At 44.8% G+C, this 20,993-nt stretch overlaps 1 protein-coding gene across 9 annotated transcripts in view; it reads left to right on the top strand.

The window, feature by feature from the left end:
• Positions 1–20,993, top strand: part of FMNL2 (formin like 2) — a 335,632-nt gene that overhangs the window by 191,735 nt on the left and 122,904 nt on the right. For 8 of the 9 annotated variants that reach the window (XM_040357954.1, XM_040357961.1, XM_040357959.1 and 5 more), the window contains exons 3-4: positions 11,884–11,964; positions 16,827–16,903. In XM_040357954.1, the coding sequence (XP_040213888.1) occupies positions 11,884–11,964; positions 16,827–16,903 (158 nt within the window). The remainder of the gene's footprint in view (positions 1–11,883; positions 11,965–16,826; positions 16,904–20,993) is intronic. The other variant, XM_040357955.1, reaches the window with a different exon arrangement.

Below are 20,993 nucleotides of genomic sequence, written 5' to 3'. Positions count from 1 at the left end.
TCGCCGAGAATGTGTTTCCAGCACGACGGCATTGCGCTGATTCTCGGCGACATGGTGCCGACATCTCGCACTCGCTGGAATAAAAAAAGCACATTCCAGCGAGCGCGTCATAAAAGCGACAGGGATCCGACTTGTATTCCCGCCAATTCTAGCCCCGGCGTTTGGTATGAATCATGAGGGGGAACTCCACGCCAAATTTTAAATAAAAAAACGGCATGGGTTCCCCCCCAGGGGCATACCAGGCCCTTAGGTCTGGTATGGATTGCAAGGAGACCCCCCCCCCCCCTACGCCGAAAAAACGGCGTGGGGGTCCCCCCACAATCTATACCAGACCTGTATCCAAGCACGCTGCCCGACCGGTCAGGAAAGGAGTTGGGACGAGCGAGCACCCCCCCCTCCTGAGCCGTACCAGGCCGCATGCCCTCAACATGGGGGGGTTGGGTGCTCTGGGGCAGGGGGGCGCCCTCCGCCCCCCCCACCCCAAAGTACTCTGTCCCCATGTTGATAAGGACAGGGCCTCTTCCCGACAACCCTGGCCGTTGGTTGTCGGGGTCTGCGGGCGGGGGGCTTATCAGAATCTGGGAGCCCCCCACCCTGGATGAATGAATATGGGGTACATCGTACCCCTACCCATTCACCTGGAGGCAAAGTGTAAAAGAAAATAAACACACAACGCAGGGTTTTAAAATAATTTATTAGTCAGCTCCGGGGGGGTCTTCTGCGCTCTCTGCGGGGTCTTCTCCACTCTCCGCCGGGTCTTCTTCCATTCTTTTCCGCTCTCCGCTGTCATCTCGGCACTCCCCGGTTCTTCTCCCACTCGCTCTCCGGTGCCTTCTTTGGGGCTGGCCGCCGCTGTCTTCTTTTTAGCTCTCTTACTAGCGGCGGCGCAGCCCGCTCTTCTTTGCCGTCTTCCGCCTTCTTCTTTTCTTCAGATGTTGACGCGTCGCTTCCTCCCGCTGTAATGCCGGGTGGGAACAGAAGGCGCAAAGTAGCATTATTTGGATGCTCAATGTGTACAGTAGACTAGGACTGCCCCCTATGTGTTGAACATTAGCGTACAATCAGGTTCAGGCATCATGTATACCGTAGATTTGACATCCTCTTGTCTCATACAAGACTGCAAACAAAGCATACCATAGTGATTTATTCCTGTTTTCTTCATTTGCTTTTGGTCAGTCAGGTGCGGTAGGCAGGGCTTTTTTTTTCTCAGAAAATAGGTGCAGGAACTCTCCCCTTCTAAATCACTACTTATCTCTGCCCCTACCGACCCCGAGCACCGCCCCTTGGTTTCACCCCCTACCCACCTTCCAGTACCGGTCCGTTTAGAGAACACAGAACCAAATTTTATTTTGTGGTGCTTTTGTATGGTATGCGTTGATGATAACAAGAAAAGTAATAAAATAAATCCTCTGCAGCCAGTGAAAATAGACCCCCACCTCAGCAATAATAGATCCCCCAGCAATATAAATTCCAACAGCAACAATAGATCTTCCAACAATAATAGATAACCCCAGCAACGTTAGACCCACCCCATTAACATTATACCCACCCCAGCAACAATAGACCCCCCCCCCAGCAACAATAAATCCCCCAGCAACAATAAATCCCCCAAGCAATAATAGACACCCCCAGCAACACTAGACCCACCCCAGCAACAATAGAGCCGCCAGCACAGTGGTGCAGTGAGTAGCACTTTCGCCTAGCAGCAAAAGGTTCGCTGGTTCGAATCCCAACCACGACACCATCTGCCTGGAGTTTGCATGTTCTCCCTGTGTCTGCGTGGGTTTCCTCCGGGTACTCTGGTTTCCTCCCACACTCCAAAGACATGCTGGTAGGTAAATTGGACCTCGTCCAAATTGGCCCAGTATATATGTATACATGTGTGTATGACTGTGTGTCCCTAGCGTGTCATGATCCTACGGGGTAAAAATGACCGCACCAGCCAAGCAGACACTGGCTGGAAAAAGCGCCCAGAGGCGATTCAGTTCGCATGCGTTGCGCTATACAAGTCATTCATTCAGCAAGAATAAATCCCCGAAGCAATAATAGACACCCCCAGCAACACTAGACCCACCCCAGCAACAATAGACCCACCCCAGCAACAATATTTTACCCCCAGAAATAATAGATACCCACTGCAACACTAGACCCACCACAGCAACAATAGATCCCCCAGCAACAATAGAGCCCCAGTGCAAGATTGTACCCCCCAGCAACAATAGACCACCTGTTACAAAATACCACCCCAGCAACAACAACAGATTTCCCAGCAGCCAGCAACAATAGACCCCTCCCTTATCAATTGTCCAACCAGCAACAATAGACCCCCCAAACATAAATAGATTCCATTTACATTGGGACCTAGAAGAGAGTTGCAGCAAGTTGCTGACTCTGCTGACAGGTAGAGTCTCTCATTCTCCCCGGGCCCCCCAGAACTTATACATCGATTGCTGGAAAATAATGCACAACACAGACTGTAATATCCTGTTTATTTAAGAAATGTGTCCCTGGCAAGCCTTCCTGGCAAGTTTGCAAATCCAATTTGGCAGAGGTAAATTGAATATATTTTGGTTCCGGACATGAAAAGTCATTAATCAGGTTCGGAGACAGACAGATAGATGTAGAATTAAGTTCATGGCCATCTGGACAGATAAGGAAAATGCTAAAGTCATTTTTGCTTCCGTTTTTTCCTTTTTTTTTTCGTGAGTTGCGTTAAGTGCGCCATCTCAGAGGTGGTCCCTGGTAGGTCCGAAATAGGACAAATGATTTACTGCTGGTATAGTGAGCCAACATTGGAGAAATGTGAGTATCTCTTACTAAAGAGACTTTCTGCAGTTTATAATGGGAGGAGATCTGGTTTATAATGGCACAGTTGCTGCTATTGTTGAGTGAACTGTGATCTTGAAGAATTAATGCACTTTTATAAAGAAACTTGGGAAAGAGTTAGAAGCCCCCTGTCAGGTTTTTATTGCTGTATATTAGGAATAATACAGTTAACATTCTGACTCACTCCTGTTAATTATACATCAATTATACAGCCTGCACTTAGAACCCCTAAGAAATAGAACATAAAAGAGATAAGGCTTAATAGCCGATTTAGTTCCAAGTACAATATTAGTAAAACATCTTTTTTTTTGCTATTCATCTGAAAGCAATTCTGAAAAGAACCATCCAAAATATACACTCACCCGCACTTAATTAGGTACACCTGCTTAGTAATACAAATTGCTAATCAGCCAATCACATGGCAGCAACTCAATGCATTTAGGCATCTAGTCGTGGTGAAGACTACTAGGTAGATTCAGGTAGAGTTAGGCTGACTTATCAGTAGATAAGCCGACCTAACTCAGAATCTACGCCGACGTATGTTTAAGCGTATGCTCAAACAGAGATACGCTTAAACATATCTACGATACGACGGCTTGCGCCGTCCTATCTTAGATTGCAATATTTCGGATGGCCGCTAGGTGGTGCTTCCATTGCGGTCGGCGTAGATTATGCAAATTAGGAGATAAGCCGATTCACGAACGTACGCCCGGCCGACGCAGTACTTTTACGCCGTTTACATAAGAGATAGGCCGGGTAAAGTTAGAGCTAGGCCCTAGTGGAATAGTAATGTTAAGTATGGCCGCCATTCCTGCCGCGAGATTCGAATTTTTTACGTCGTTTGCATAAGTCGTCCGCGAATCGGGATTTAAGTTGTTTACGTCCACGTCGAAATCAATAGGCCCGTGCGGCGTACTTAGCCGCAATGCACACTGGGAAATGTAGGCGCCCGGGGCATGCGCAGTTAAAAATAAAATAAAAAACGTGAGGTCAAGCCTCATTAACATAAAACACGCCCCCCTCCAACACATTTGAATTAGGCGCCCTTACGCCCGCCGATTTAGGCTACGCCGTCTTAACTTAGCAGGCAAGTACATTGTGAATCATGTACTTGTCTAGCTAACTTACGGCGGCGTAGCTTAAATTCCTTAAGCTACGCCGCCGCAAAGTTGCGGCATTCTACCTGAATCTACCTATACATGCTGAGGTTCAAACCGAGCATCAGAATGGGGAAGAAAGGGGATTTAGGTGACTTTGAGCGTGGCATGGTTGTTGGTGCCAGACGGGCTGGTCTGAGTATTTCAAAAACTGCTGATCTACTGGGATTTTCACACACAACCATCTCAAGGGTTTACAGAGAATGATCTGAAAAAGAGAAAATATCCAGTAAGTGACAGTTGTATGGATGAAAATGCCTTGTGGATGTCAGAGGAGAATGAGCAGACATGATAGATCGACATGATAGAAAGGCAACAGAAACTCAAATAACCACTCTTTACAACCAAGGTATGCAGAATACCCTTAGGCAAATAGAGAAAAAAAATAATCGCTCAAGGCAGAAGATGTAATCAATGAACCTCTTTACCAGATCCAAAGCCACGGGTGCTGGCAATGCATATAACAATGCAAAACGAAGAGGAATACTTGGACAGCCGCACTGTCCTTATTTCTTCTGAGAAATCCTCACTTCCTGTTCTTCTGTCTGTAACTCCACACTGTAATGCAAGGCTTTCTCCCTGGTGTGGAGAAAGCCTCTTGAGGGGGGAGGGGGCGAGCAGGCAAGTCAGGACACTCTCTACTTTGCAGATAGAGAAAGGAGCTGTGTGTTAGTGTGCGTCCTGACACTCCTGCTCGCCCCCTTTCCCCCTCAAGAGGCTTTCTCCACACCAGGGAATGAATGAATGACTTGTATAGTGCTACACATGCGAACTGAATCGCCTCTAGGCGCTTTTTCCAGCCAGTGTCTGCTTGGCTGGTTCTGTCATTTTACCCCGTAGGATCACAACACGCTTGGGATACGCAGTCATACACAGATATACATATATATACTGGGCCAATTTGGACAAGATCCAATTTACCTACCAGCATGTCTTTGGAGTGTGGGAGGAAATCGGAGTACCCGGAGGAAACCCACGCAGGCACAGGGAGAACATGCAAACTCCAGGCAGATGGTGTCGTGGTCAGGTTTCGAACCAGCGACCCTTTTGCTGCTAGGCGAAAGTGCTACTCACTACACCACTGTGCTGCCTAGGGAGAAAGCCTTGCATTACTGTGTGTAGTTACACAGAAGAACAGGAAGTGAGGATTTATCAGAAGAAATAAGGACATTTAAAAGCAAAATGGAAAGATGAGGTAAGTGAAGGAGGACTGCATTAAGGTAAAGGAAGCTATTTAGGGATTTTGGGCCAGATCCACAAAAGGGATATGACGGCGTATCTGCTGATACGCCGTCGTATCCCTGTTTCTATCTATGGTCCACAGAATCAGTTACGCATAGATAGGCAGAAGATCCGACAGGTGTAATAGTTTTACACTGTCGGATCTTAGGATGCAGTACCGCGGCCGCCGCTGGGGGCATTTCTCGACGTAATCCAGCGTCGGGTATGCAAATTAGCACTTACGGAGATCCACAAAGCTTTTTCCCTTCGTTAAGTCGCCGTAAGTGTTAGTTTGCCGTCGCAAAAATAGGGCTGCTTTTACAAAGTGTAAACTTAGTACACCATGTAAAAGTATACTCGTCTTTCCCGCGTCGCTGTCAAATTTTTTTTAAATTTTTTTTTTTCCGCCGCATCTCTTTTTTACACGTCGCGATTCACAACACTCGGCGCACCGTAACGTAACGCAAAGCACGTCGGGAAAATAGCGTCGGGAGCATGCGCAGTACGTCCGGCGCGGGAGCGCGCCTAATTTAAATGGGACTCGCCCCATTTGAATTGGCCCGCCTTGCGCCGGACGGATTTAGGATACACCGCCGCAAATTTCAAGGTAAGTGCTTTGTGGATCGGGCACTTTGCCCGAAAATTTGTGGCGGTGTAACCTAAATAGGTTACGTTCCGCTGCGCCGCCTGGCTGTGGATCTGGCCCTTTGTTTTTTACCTTTACAACCCCTTTAAGGGCTTTTGGATGTCTACGCAAGGGAGGCCTTGATAATAACATGCGTAAGATACATTAATTGCACAGATAATCCTTTAGTAAGATTGTTGTTGACCTAAATGGCCTATTGACAGTGTCTCTTTAATGTGTGCATTTCTGAGAGCATCTCGTGTGAATAAATCACTGGAGCCTCACTTTGTCAATACACAGTTTTGTGATATTCTTAACATAACAATAATTACTACACAAAATGAGATTGCTTCGAGTCTGACCTCAGTGCAGCGCCTAGACAGTTCATCCATGTGATGTGAATGACTTTTGGCCAAGCGAATTATCCATTTTCCCAGATTAACCAATGTTCCCTTCTAAATTGCTCCACAGTATTCACTGGAATGCTTCTAACTCTAAAGTGACAAGTTGGCCTTTAATGTTGAGCTGTCCTTTAGACTATCACATATATTGCCAAAAGAATGATATGTTGGACAACACATGGAAAGTGCATAGCCTGGGAAGTCTATTGATGTGAACTTGGATTATAAATGATTCCAAATCAGAACACATACTGTATGTAGACTCTTTTCTGCGAGACTCTTTGTACTTGCATCTTGAGCTTGAGCCATAGAAAGCATTACATAAGAAAGAAAATGCCTTTTGCTTTCACTTATACATTGTTTTTTGTTTTTACTGCCCTGTTATTTGGGCATACAGCTAAAACTAACATCTCTATTACATCTAGTGCTTAATTGAGGAAATCCGGCTGACACTCAAGTAAGCCATTCATAAAAAGTTGTGTATAACACATTTTCTCAGCTGTTATTTTGTTTAAGCCTTTGTTGGGGTATAGCTTTTTTTTGGGGGGGGGGGGGGGACTTTTCAATATATTAAAAACAACCAAGTTGTTTTAAGATGAATTGGTACAGCTTAGACCGATGTAACTATTGTACTCAATTCCAGGATTGGGTCTTGGAAAGCAGGTATATACTTCACCACTGTTTCTGTTGTGGTCCCTTTAGGGGGGCAACAAGAGGCCATTTGGGAGTACTCATGAAATCTCACCCATGCAAGTTGAGGGGTTCCGGGCTGACCCAGAGAAAGAAAGGGAAAAATTGACTTGCACTTATCCTACAATTAAAGGGGTTGTAAAGGGGTGTGTGTGTATGTATATATATATTAGAGGTGCACCGCATAACCTTCCACCATCACCTCATGCCCCCACCACCTCCTGCCACCATCACATACTGCCACCACCAGCTTCTTTATTACCTTAAAGCTGGACATGGCTGTTCTGTGCTGGCCATGGCTGTGCTGTGCTGGGCTCAGGGCTGTGCTGTGCTGGGCTCAGGGCTGTGCTGTACAGGACTGGACTGTCACGGCTCCATCCTCTGCCTATGGCGAATGCACTGCACGAGCCAACGAGTGTCCCTCCTGAGTCCTCCTGACTCGATCAGCTATTCAAAAATGTCGCCGGGTGGCGCCATTACGTAACTGCGCATTCGCCGCCCGGCCGAGCGGATACGATCTTTCCGGAGACCGAAGCCATTGCTTTGGCTCGTGCAGTGCACTCGGACGGAGCCGTGACAGCCCAGCGGACATCTTTTTTACGGGCACCCGATGCCCATTATCGGCAATTTTTAAGCTGTTTCGGCATGTCACCAAAACAGCTGTTTTCGGCCGGTATGTATCGGCACTGATATATCGGTGCATCCCTAATATATATATATATATATATTTTAAATAACAAACATGTCACACTTACCTCCACTGTGCAGTTCGTTTTGCACGGAGTGGCCCCAATCCTGGTCTTTCTGGGGTCCCTCGTGGCTGTCTCAGCTCCTCCACGCAAGGGCTAACCCCCTTCTTGGGAAGCGTTCTCCCAAGGGGGTTAGCTTGCGGGCGCGCTCCCGTGATAAAGACGGTGGCTATAGCCGCCAACTGTATCACGCGGCCCCGCCCACCAGTGCGCTGTGTCATTGATTTGATTGACAGCAGCGGGAGCCAATGGCTGCGCTGCTATCAATCTTCAATGACGAGCCGCCTCAAGCTGGGGGAAACCATTGCGGGAATGAGCCCACGGAGTTTCGTGGCTTAGGTAAGTAAAACGGGGGGGCTGGGGGGGCCTGAGATTGCAAGGCGTTTTTTCCCCTTAATGCATAGGATGCATTAAGGTGAAAAAACACAAAGCTTTACAACCCTTTTAAGTCCTCATATGGGACCCAGAATCTGGGGAGATTTTGGATGGGAAAGTGCCTCCAACTCTGACTACAGGTACCATGGTCTTGAAATGGTTTGCCTGGCTGCAAAAGAAGGCTGTAAAGGGCAAGATGCAGTCAGGAGGTGTCCATGAGGTGTGGTGTGGAGCAGAACATGCTTGTAATAGGAGCTATGTACTGTTTGAACCACTGAGACCCTGCTGGATTGTGGGGACCTTTCTTTGGACCTCTGAGGCAGGTGGGAAGTTTAGACCATGTTAAGAGAACAGGTGTTGCTCGTGTATTTGCTCAAGTTTAATTTATACAAGAGGTGGATGAACTGTTCGGTTTGTTGCCATGCTGAAGTAGGCTGTTTTTGTTTATCTTTTGGGAAAAAAATACTTTGGTTTTACTAACCTGGCTGCCTGCTGATCCCGGGCTCCCCAAAATAATACACACATATATATATATATATATATATATATATATATATATATATATATTAGGGCTGTGGAAATGAAAGATTAATGCTTCGATTAATCGTACATTTTATTGATCGATCAAAATTCTTTTGATCGGTACTAGTGGTGCAACAGATCGTAATAATCCGTGATACGAACAGGTCACCATATGCGGATCGGCACACCACGTGATCCGCGGAGCTTCGCTGCTGCCTCGGCCATAGGAAAGGCCGCGGCTTCGGCCTAGCTCCCGGAGCAGTGGCCATCTTGGTCCACCCGGCCGTGGCCTAGGTGAGCCTAGAGCGGCGCGCTGACGTCATCACCTGGCCTCAACTGCTCGTTTTTGGCCGGCTTCTCTGATAAGACTAAGCAAGCAATAATCTTCCTATACAGTGGGGGAGAGGTGGACCATATTACAGAGAGATGTCTGTGGATATTACAGTGGGGAGATGTCTGTGGATTACAGTGGGGAGATGTCTGTGGATATTACAGTGGGGGGAGATGTCTGTGGATTACAGTGGGGAGATGTCTGTGGATATTGCAGTGGGGAGATGTCTGTGGATATTACAGTGGGGAGATGTCTGTGGATTACAGTGGGGAGATGTCTGTGGATATTACAGTGGGGGGAGATGTCTGTGGATTACAGTGGGGAGATGTCTGTGGATATTGCAGTGGGGAGATGTCTGTGGATATTGCAGTGGGGGAGATGTCTGTGGATATTACAGTGGGGGGAGATGTCTGTGGATATTACAGTGGGGGAGATGTCTGTGGATATTACAGTGGGGGAGATGTCTGTGGATATTACAGTGGGGGAGATGTCTGTGGATATTGCAGTGGGGAGATGTCTGTGGATATTACAGTGGGGGAGATGTCTGTGGATATTACAGTGGGGGAGATGTCTGTGGATTACAGTGGGGGGAGATGTCTGTGGATATTACAGTGGGGAGATGTCTGTGGATATTACAGTGGGGAGATGTCTGTGGATATTACAGTGGGGAGATGTCTGTGGATATTACAGTGGGGAGATGTCTGTGGATATTACAGTGGGGGTGATTGTAGACATTACAGTGGGGGAGATGTGGATATTACAGTGGGGGTGATTGTGGATATTACAGTCGGGGAGATGTCTGTGGATATTACAGTGGGGGAGATGTCTGGATATTACAGTGGGGGGTGGTTGTGGAAATTACAGTGGGGGAGATGTCTGTGGATATTACAGTGGGGACTATATATGGTGGTGATCCAAAAAATGTATGTGCCTTATAATTAATCGAAATTAGTAGATTAGTCGATTAAAAAAAATCGATTAATCGAACACGAAAACAGCCCTAATTTATATATATATATTAGTGCTGTCAAGCGATTAAAATTTCTAATCGCGATTAATCGCATTAATGTCATAGTTAACTCACGATTAATCGCGCGATTAAGGAGGTTCACCCTTTAAAACATTTTTTTTTTGTTTTCTTATTTATTTATTTTTTTTTTTATAATATTAAATTGTGTTTTTTTATTTTTTTACATTTTGATCACTTTTATTGCTGTCACAAGGAATGTAAACATCCCTTGTGACAGCAATAGGTGGTGACAGGTACTCTTTATGGAGGGATCGGGGTCTAAAAGACCTCCGAGCCCTCCTTTGCACTTCAAAGTATTCAGATCGCCGAAAACGGCGATTCTGAATACTGTGTACTTTTTTAAATCCGGCGCCATTGGCAGCCGAGAAACCCGGAAGTGACGTCATGACGCCGCTTCCGTGGTTTCAATGCGGAGACTGAATGAAAGCCGTTTACGGCTTAGTGTCAGTCTCCGCCTGAACACAGAATGCGGCGGATGGAGGATCGGGTCTCCCGGTGGGACGGGAGGCCCGGTCAGAGCGGCGAAAGGCGGCGGGAGGGGGGGGATGTCCCCTCCCGCTCCTCCGGCATAACAACCGAGCGGCTTTTAGCCGCATCGGTTGTTATGTTTGGATAGCCGATCGCCCGCTCTAAACAACGGTACCGGGATGATGCCTGCGGCTGCAGGCATCATCCCGGTATAACCCCCGAACGTTAATCGCGCGATAAAAAAATTGACGGCGTTAACATGGGTTTGTGTTAACGCCGTTAATAACGTGTTTAACTGACAGCACTAATATATATATATATATATATATATATCATACCCGGCCTAACCTAGAAGCTGAAAATCACTGAACTAGACACCACTACTCCAGTGCTTTCTGGTTGCTACCGGGTCCTGTACAGAGTGGCTTCAAAATATACCGTAAGTGTTTGACTTTATTATGCAGCAAATCCAAAATTTGACACAAATTAAAACCATTTAAAAGAACAATTCTAAAGCAGCGTTTTGCTAACATAATAAAATAAAAAAAAACATTAAAAGCATTAAATATTTTTTAAATAAGTTTTTTGAATGTGCCATTTTGAAGACTAAACACTTTGCAAAGGAAGTTCCACCAAAGCTTAAAGTGGATGTAAACCCACTCTCATCCTTTCTAAACTACTGCCATAGTGGTTATCTATAAGGATATACATACCTACTGCATGTATCCTTACTAATCAAATGTCTCCCCTCTGTCTGTTTTGTGACCCTAAAAACTGCAGATTCTGTGGGTGGGTCTGTTGTCTGGAGCTCGGTGGGTGGAGTCTTGATGTCAGTAGACTCCCCGCCCTCCTCTACACTCCCCTTGTCGACATTCATTTTTCTCCTGTGTATTTCTTACACTGAACTTCTGCTGGTATTGTGTCCTATTTCTGTGTCTGACCATTTTTATCTCACTGAAAAAAGATAAGAGGATTACTGAGAGCTGGGTTAACTCTTTGTGACAAGACTAGGCACAGATGACATGAAATCCTACACTGTACAAGTTACAAGCCTTAATTAAAAAAAAAAAACATTTGGGTTTACATTCACTTTAAAGCTTAAAGTGTTTGTAACCCCACCCAACAAAAATGGATCCTGTTCCTTTAAAGTATTTTATATAGCACAGTGCTTGTGCTGTGTCATTTGGCCCCCTATATTGCCTAAAAAAAAAAAAAAAGGATGATCCTGACAGCCTCTGCTCTCCCCCCTGTAGACTGACCACGGTTTAACATGGCTATTGAGCCCTGACATCGTGGTCAGTTTACGTGCCTCAGTTATCTGCTGTGTCTCCTCTCTCCCCCGATCCTCTCCTACCTGCCTGTCAGTTCCGTCCACTCCACGTTCCTCCCTCTCTCTGGCCGCCTCTCTAAGGCTAAATGTGACCATGTGACAATTACTTTAGTTTTTACAGTATTTCACTATTGACAGTGTTATCTTTTTCTTTCTAGGAAAGATTTCAAGTAAAGAATCCTCCACACACATATATCCAGCAGCTGAAAGGCTACCTTGATCCAGCAGTAACACGGAAGGTAAGAGGATATCTATTATCCACTGTGGCCGATCATTTTTGTGTGTGTTTGTTTCAGTGTTTTCTGAAGGGTAATCCCTTACACCGATGTTCCAGGGGGACATCCAACCAAAGTTTAAGAGTTGTCTGTCTCATGGAAAGTCATTGACAGGATCCAAAAGAGCAGAGAGCTAAACAAAAAAAAAACGTCACAATGCAATCCAAAAATGGCATTAAGAAAAGGAGCTATTATTTATAGGTAAATTTGACCTCTTACCTGATCAGTGGGATAGCAACCGACTTCACTTCTAGACATGGAAAATAAATAACTTGGCAGAAATGAAAGCTGTACCTTAAAATACAGCTTTACTGCTACAAAAATATATGTAATTATTAATATCCAGGCAGCCAGATGTGCTCATATCCCATACTGATGTCTCAGCTTGATGAACGGAGGAGATCATATTTCTGATTGCTTCTCCTGTCTTTTCCATTCAAACAATTTCAACTTTGTGATTTCATTTAAAGAACAGTTAAAGTAGTAATACAGTTATAATAAATCCTGTGCTTTTTTTTTAGCACAATAAAATAAACATTCCCCAGCAAACTGACCAAGCCTTTTCTGGCACATTTTGTTTACACGTAAAAAATATGTATTTTTTTCAAGAAAATTGCTTAGAAAACCCAAGCAATATTTGTGTAACAAACCAAAAACGAACCCTAGTGTTCCTTGAAGCTTTGAGCTGCAGGCTCCACAGTGCCTGCAGCTACAGAGGTCAGTGAGTGCTTGTTTTGAAACTCATTTGTTGCTTGTTAGGAATGTGTAAAAATGAAAGGTCCATAGCCTGCCCAAAGGTGGACAATACACATAAATAAATAAGCATACAAGCCTGCCCAAATCCCATATCAGCAGTCCAATAAGTTAAACTGATATTCATTCTGTAGGGCCTCTGCTTTAATATATATAGACATTGCGGAGGTCTGTCGGGATTTAGAAAGAAGCAAGTTCTTTCTAAATCCCGCGATAACTCGCGGCAGACCTCCGCAATGTCTCCTGGGAACAATGACAAAAGCTCCCAGGAGACATTGCGGCATCGAAGTGATGGAATACCTGCACACTATCTGATGAATCCAAATACAGGAAGCGGCCAGTAACATAAAGGATTACTAAGGTTTGCCTACCCCTGACAGTGACTCAAGCTGGGCATCACCGCTTAGTGAAGGATTGGCTCGGCTGCTCTAGTCCTGCAAAGGGAACGGAGTTCCTGCTGTGAAAAAAGTGCAGGAACTCCGTTCCTGCGCGTTCCCGCAGGACTTGAGCCCTGAACATGGTGCTGGGCCCTCTAATGAAAAGAGGAAAGGGTCGCAACTTTTTTAAAGCCGTTTTTCAATAGGTTGTAAATTCTAAATATTTATTAAATATTTATGTCAGGCCCAAAGCAGTCTGGTTTTGGCACTAGTCCATGGAACTCCTAAGGGTAAGGATCAAATTCTAATGATGACTAGACCAACCAGCTAAATATCCTCCAATCAGATAACTACTGTGCAGTCCTTGGCATTAGTAAAATAAAATATGCAGAGGGCCGTATCACTGAAACCCCTCATAGCAATTTCAAGTTAAGCTGGAAACTGAGATTTTCATTTGGATGGTTATACTTTATAAAAGGGAAAATTGGCTGGTACACAAAAGCCCTTTTAATTTGATACTTTACTTACACTTCAAAAGTTCATACACATTAAACACTAAGTGGTTATTATTATAGTTTTTCCATGACTGGTAGTTACTATGGAGCTCTTTGCACTCTGTCCTAGAATTGCTTATGAGAATTCAAAGATGGACATTTGTGGGGCTACCATTGTTCTAGCGATGGCACAATTCAACAGCACTCAGTATATAGGACTGTAAGCTTGGGAAAGTCTATAGCCCGGATGCCAAACCAAAGGGGCACAAAGGATTGCTTTGTGCGGGCCTTCATTGGTAAACTGTAGAAAGTTCGGGAGATTAATGTGTACCTGTCTTAGTTACAGAACAACAATTAAAAACCAAAGACTAAAGCCGGCCATAGACATAGCAATTTAAGAAAATTGCTTGATTCCCCCATCAACACTGTCAGTGCTAATGGGGGAATCCCTCCTGTGGTGCCATTGTGTTCTACCGGTGGGGGGGCAGGGGAAGGTGTTCCCGCCGGGAGAACACAGTGGTTACTGCTAGTGGCTATAATAGGCGCTAGCAAAATTCATATGTAAAATCTGCCTGCCCATACGTGGTTTGAATCCCAGCTAGTCCCTTCTGAACCGGCCGAGATTCAAACCGTCTATGGCCGGCGTAAGCAGGGCTTTTTTTCTCAAACAATAGGTGCTGAAACTTTATGTTCACGTCGAAACCAATGACGCCCTTGCGGCGTACTTTAGAGCAATGCACACTGGGAAATTCCACGGACGGCGCATGCGCTCGGGAAAAACTTCAATCACGTTGGGTCACCAAGAATTAACATAAAACACGCCCCCTCATCCACATTTGAATTATGAGCGCTTACGCTGGCCTCATTTACGCTACGCTACGCCGTAACTTAGAAGGCAAGTGCTTTGTGAATACAGCACTTGCCTCACTAACTTACGGCGGCGTGGCGTAAATACGATATGCTGCGCCGCCGTAACTATGCGCGCCCCTACCTGAATCTAGCTCCTTGTCTCTGCCCCAGCCTGTGACTGGACAGCGAAAGGAGAAACAGCACACTGAGCTCATCTCTCTGTCACTCTGCTCTCTCGTCCTATCATCATGTTCTCTCTCTCTCCCAATCTGAGCTCTTCTGTACAGTGGACTGCAGAAGACTGATACCAAGACAAATTAAACTGCTTGCTTAAAAAAAAGTGTAATGATGTATAGATGAACACAGTTTTTTTTAACTCTCTGTCATCAAGTACAATGCTAGGCCACTAGTCCTGTATTGTAAGTGAGGACACTGAAATCCCAGTCTTAGTCCGTAGGGCTCAATATTGAGTTGGCCCACCCTTTGCAGCTATAACAGCTTCAACTCTTCTGGGAAGGCTGTCCACAAGGTTTAGGAGTGTCTATGGGAATGTTTGACCATTTTTACAAAAGTGCATTTGTGAGGTCAGGCACTGATGTTGGACAACAAGGCCTGGCTCACAGTCTCCGCTTTAATTCATCCCCAATTTGTTCTATCGGGTTGAGGTCAGGGTTGGTGCAGGCCATGCAAGTTCCTCCACCCCAAACTCGCTGATTCATGTCTTTATGGACCTTGCTTTGTGCACTGGTGTGCAGTCATGTTGGACCAGGGAGGGGCCATCCCCAAACTGTTCCCACAAAGTTGGGAACATGAAATTGTCCAAAATGTCTTGGTATGCCGACGTCTTAAGAGTTCCCTTCACTGGAACTAAGGGGCCAAGCCCAACCCCTGAAAAACGAACCCACACCACAATCCCCCCTCCACCAAATGATTTGGACCAGTGCACAAAGCAAGATCCATAAAGACATGGATGAGGGAGTTTGGGGTGGAGGAACTTGACTGGCATGCACCTCAATGTCAAGGAAGCATGAATCAGACGTACAAAACAGATAAATGAATAAGAAGATTTTATTGGAAACCAAACAGCAAGGTCAAAGTCCACACTGACGATCGAAACAGCCAGAAGAGTCGTCCAACTGTGCCAGGGTCGATAGCCAGGGATGAGAGTCAGCCAAGCCGTCTGTAGTCAGAGACGGGGTGAAACGAAGCCGGGGATCAGGAACCAGAAGGAACGTCCGTAGCCGGGTCAGTGACCAGGAGCAGGCAGCACGATCATAGAAGGGGTGTCAGACGAAAGGCCCAAGCGGGGAAATGCTGCAGCTGCCGTCATATATATGCGCTGAGCAGCCAGCTCCTCCCAGTGGAAAGGAGGAGCCGCAGGGTGTGACAGGTTACAAGAACCCCATGAAGCAAGATGGCTGCTGGCACAGGTCAGTGATGAGAAGCCTGCAAAGAGGTAAGACCATGACACTCAACCCAATAGCACACCTTTGGGATGAATTAGAGTGGAGACTGTGAGCCAGGCCTTCTTTTCCAACATCAGTGCCTGACCTCACAAATGCGCTTCTAGAAAAATGGTCAAACATTCCCATAGACACACTTATAGACCTTGTGGACAGGCTTCCCAGAAGAGTTGAAGCTGTTATAGCTGCAAAGGGTGGGCCAACTCAATATTGAACCCTACGGGCTAAGACTGGGGTGCCATTAAAATTCATGTGCGTGTAAAGGCAGGCGTCCCAATACTTTTGACAATATATTGTATGTGTATAATCACTCCTGTTAAGGGTGCATGTTTATATCCTGTGCAGAATACCCTTAGAACAGAAGGTATTCGGAGAGTCGATGAGGGTTTGCTCATAGAAATACAGTCTTCCTTAATTGACCAATATGAGCCATATCAGATAATGTTTATCTTATGTCATTTAAATGGACAAGTAAACAGCTCCGAGGCACCCTGAAGACTAAAAGTAGCATATTGGTATATTTCTCGTTATGCAGCCATGACCTTGGAATCCAGATGGTGTTACAAGGCCAGCTGTAATTTGTGCTGAAAAATCCTGTACATGTGCAGCAGTCTCATTGCAGCATGCAGCTGGAGAGTTAGGGGGACAGCCTGCGTCTCTAGGCATAAGTCACCCCTAGAGCAATAGTCTCCTTATATCACTGGCAGAAATATCAAAGTGTGAGGTTCACCGTACACGTAAGATGAAGACCGTCCTAAACTATCCAATCGATTTGCATCCACTTGGGAAGACCCTAGCACTATAAACTTGTTGGTAGATCTAAAGCGGATTTTAACTTGCATGATGAGAATAATAGCGATAAATTGTAATTTAATTTTGTTTCTCTCTAGAAGTTTCGCAGAAGAGTACAGGAGTCCACTCAAGTGCTGAGGGAGCTGGAGATTTCTTTGAGGACAAATCACATTGGGTACGTTTTATTCTCTAAATTAAATTCTCTGTCAATTGAAGGGTTACTAAAGGCTTGTTGTTTAAAAAAAAAAAAACATATCATACTTACCTCCACTGTGCAGTTGGTTAAGCACAGAGTGGCCTCCAAAGAATGCCTTAAGGTGAAAAACCACAAGGGTTTACAACCACTTTAGGAGGTGCTTATCAGACTTCTTTATTATTAATAATAATAATAATAATAATAATAATAATAATAATTTAATTTAGATAATTCCAAAACCCGATTAGATGGAGCTATGGCTGTCACTATAGGCCAGTGTTTCTCAACCTTCTTTCAGTCAAGTCACCGTTTACAATTATGGACAGTCTTGAGGCACCCTCCAAAATTATGGACAGTCTTGAGGCACCCTCCAAAATGATGGACAGTCTTGAGGCACCCTTGAAAATTATGGATAGTCTTGAGGCACCCTCCAAAATTATGGACAGTCTTGAGGCACCCACCAAAATGATGGACAGTCTTGAGGCACCCTTGAAAATTATAGATAGTCTTGAGGCACCCTTGAAAATTATGGACAGTCTTGAGGCACCCTCCAAAATTATGGACAGTCTTGAGGCACCCTCCAAAATGATGGACAGTCTTGAGGCACCCTCCAAAATGATGGACAGTCTTGAGGCACCCTCCAAAATGATGGACAGTCTTGAGGCACCATCCAAAATGATGGACAGTCTTGAGGCACCTTCCATAATGATGGACAGTCTTGAGGCACCCTTGAAAATTATGGATAGTCTTAAGGCACCCACCAAAATTATGGACAGTCTTGAGGCACCCTCCAAAATGATGGACAGTCTTGAGGCACCCACCAAAATGATGGACAGTGTTGAGGCACCCTCCAAAATTATGGGCAGTCTTAAGGCAACTCCAACATTATGGACAGTCTTGAGGCACCCACCAAAATTATGGACAGTCTTGAGGCACCCCATTCTAAAATGTAAAAACTACTCTAAGGCCCCGTACACACGACCGGATCTATCCGCTGGGATTGATCCGCGGATCAGTTCCAGCGGACAAATCCGGGCGTCTGTACAGCCTAGCGGATTTTTATCCGCGGAGATTCGTCCGGCCGGTCCATTTCATCGGATAGAAATTTCTTAGCATGCTAAGAAATCTATCCGATTGAATCGGGGACCAGCGGATTGATCCGGTGGTCTGTACAGACCGTGTCACCGCGGAGGAATTCCTCACGGATTTTGATCCGATGGTGTGTACACGCCATCGGATCCAAATCCGGAGGAGGAATCTCCGCTGGAAACGGTCCAGCGGACCGTTTCCAGCGGAGACCTGGTCGTGTGTACGAGGCCTAACAAATGCGACAATATGCACACACGTAGAACACCCAACGTTAAAGATGATTTATTCTTCCAAAGCAAATACACTTTTGCAAAGTGGTACTGACTAGTATTCCAATGTTTGTCTTCTCCCTCAGTTTTTCTCCATCACTTAGCTAATATGACCCCAAAGCTGATAGAGAGAGGAAAGGCAGAGTCAAACAAGGATGCAATGCATGCAACTGACATCCTCCTTATCAACTGATGATGTCACTGGTCATTAGGAGGTCGGGAGCTAGAAGCTCATAATGGTGAAAATTGAAAATCTGTGGTTTTGTGTAACTGAAAGGCAGGCTTCATCCACCCGCCAGCTTGTATACAATTTGTGGGTGATTTTTAGGCATTTTGCCAAGGTACCCCTAAAGTGACATGAAGGCACCCTGGTTGAAAAAGGCTGCTATATATATTTGAACTACAAATTCCTCTCATTACATGGAGGATGGGTGAATTACGGTAGTTTAGAGAAGATAGCCTGGAAGAAAGATAAGGTTGTTTGTGATTTCATTTGAATTCCCAGGAAGTGACAAGGACATTGCATTTCTGGCAGAATCAATAATCTTAGCCTGAAAAAAAGAAACGAATGCAACAACAAATATGTGGACTGGTAAGCCACAATACATTTCATTTTTTGTTCTTTGATTTGGATACACTTTAAACTAACAGAATGTCACATTTGCTGTTTCAGAAAAGTTTCCATAATTTACATTTATGATCGGCAGGTTTGAACATGTAGACATTACCTGCAATTAAATGTAAGCATTTTTTTTTTATCCAGCCTCTGGTAGTGCAGGATATTCATCTGCAGAGTATTTATTAATTACATCTATTTAGGTTTTTATAAGGTCTATAAGAACCAGTTTGAAGCTGCCAGACTGGTGATCTAAGCAGTTTTCCGTGCCAGGGAAAGAGCGGATTTGGATGCCCGCAAAAGCCTGGTCATGTTACCCATTTGTGAGCCGCTTCCTATAAACCTGAACTTTAGGAGTATAGTGAAATGGAAAAACCACATCTTCAAATAAGGATATTTATAGCCAGACCGCAAAGTTTAGTCTACTTTTTCCATATGGATGAGCTTGTTGGGGCGAGTACACCCCATTCATCATTGCTGCTCCTATGTCACTGACATTTTACAATGTATAGGAGAAGAGACAAACTGTCATTATTGTAGTGTTGATGTTAAAGCAGAGTTTAGCTTAAAACAAGAAAAGTTTATAACATTTTATAGGAAAAATATAGCGATAATAGCATTCACAGTCTTGCATGAAAAGTTTCCTGTAGTGTAGCGATATGTTCTGAAATGAAAACTGAAATCCAAGGGAAAAACTCAGTTGGAGAAAAAGCAAGACCAATCATTATATTACAAAAGAATTGTCGCTCGATTTTTTTCCAGGAATCCCAAAATTGGTTAGAGAAAAAGTAGTATTGATTGAAGTTAAATTATAAAGTTAAATTTGGATTCTTTTTTAATGGTCAGTCCATCAAACATTTTTGTTATAGACAGAGGGGTAGATTCACGTACCTTTAGGCGGGCGTAGCGTATCTCCTATACGCTACGCCGCCGTAACTTTGAGAGGCGAGTTTGGTATTTTCAAAGATTTTGCCACCAAAGTTATGGCGGCGTAGCGTATTAGGGCCGGCGTAAGCCCGCCTAATTCAAATGTTGAAGCTGTGGGCGTGTTTTATGTATATTAACTGTGACCCCACTTAAATGACGTTTCAAACGAACGGTGCATGCGCCGTCCGTGGACGTATCCCAGTGCGCATGCTCCAAATGACGTCGGCAAATCGTCATGCTTTCAAAATGCAATAGAAATGCATTACATCGCATGACATCACTTCCGAATTGTTATTCTGTCGTACGAGAATTTTCGTAACTTTAGTAAACTCATCAGATTCGATTTGAGACTAGCATGCAAAAGAAAAAAGGACGATCATTCGTTCGATAATCTCATCATGTGTACCGGGCATTAGTCTGTTGTTTTTCAAAAGAACAAGGTTTCCTGCAGATGTAGAAATTACAGGGATGAGACAAACACTTTACCACTGACAGGAGTGCTTAAAATGATCAGCTTTTGTTTATTTATTTAAAACCTTATACCAAAAGGGGGGAAAAAATAGGTTGATGTAACTGCTTATAAAGTGTTGGCTGGAGTTTGGCTTCAATTTGTTAGTGTATCTAAATCTACTAGTACATACCTAACACTCCCCTTCCCTCAGATTAACAATGCTGCTGTCTGCTGTGCCCCCTGTTTTCATTCATCCAGATTGATGTCTCACTACAAATAATGGGCTTGGGCGTGTTCGGATCAAACCCGCCAGGAAGCCGTCACTGCACACCTCCAATTATAGGCAGGGAGGTATTTTCCGTCCGTCAGCTGCACATACACACGTTGCCTATTATTGGCGGTGTACAGTGCCGGCTTCCGGGCACCCGAGCCCATCACTACTCACTAAAAGTAGCTGTGTTACTGGCCAGATCACCAGGTGAAAACAGAAAGCAAAAAAAGGAAACAAATGCAGCCATCACATCTAATGATTGTTAAGCTGCAATATTACTTTTTGGGGTTATTTTTGGTTTTGATACCACTTTAATTAGATACACTCGATACTAACTGAAGCTAGTAGCATTGCGGTATAAACATAGAGCAGAGTTACTGAGATGGCACTTCTTCGCCATTAGAACCAGTGGTGCTGTGTGGCCCTAGCAAGAAAGAATGCCCAAC

Source organism: Rana temporaria, chromosome 6 (genome assembly GCF_905171775.1).
Source record: "Rana temporaria chromosome 6, aRanTem1.1, whole genome shotgun sequence".
NCBI lineage: Eukaryota > Metazoa > Chordata > Amphibia > Anura > Ranidae > Rana > Rana temporaria.
This window is presented reverse-complemented; position numbering and strand designations above follow the sequence as displayed.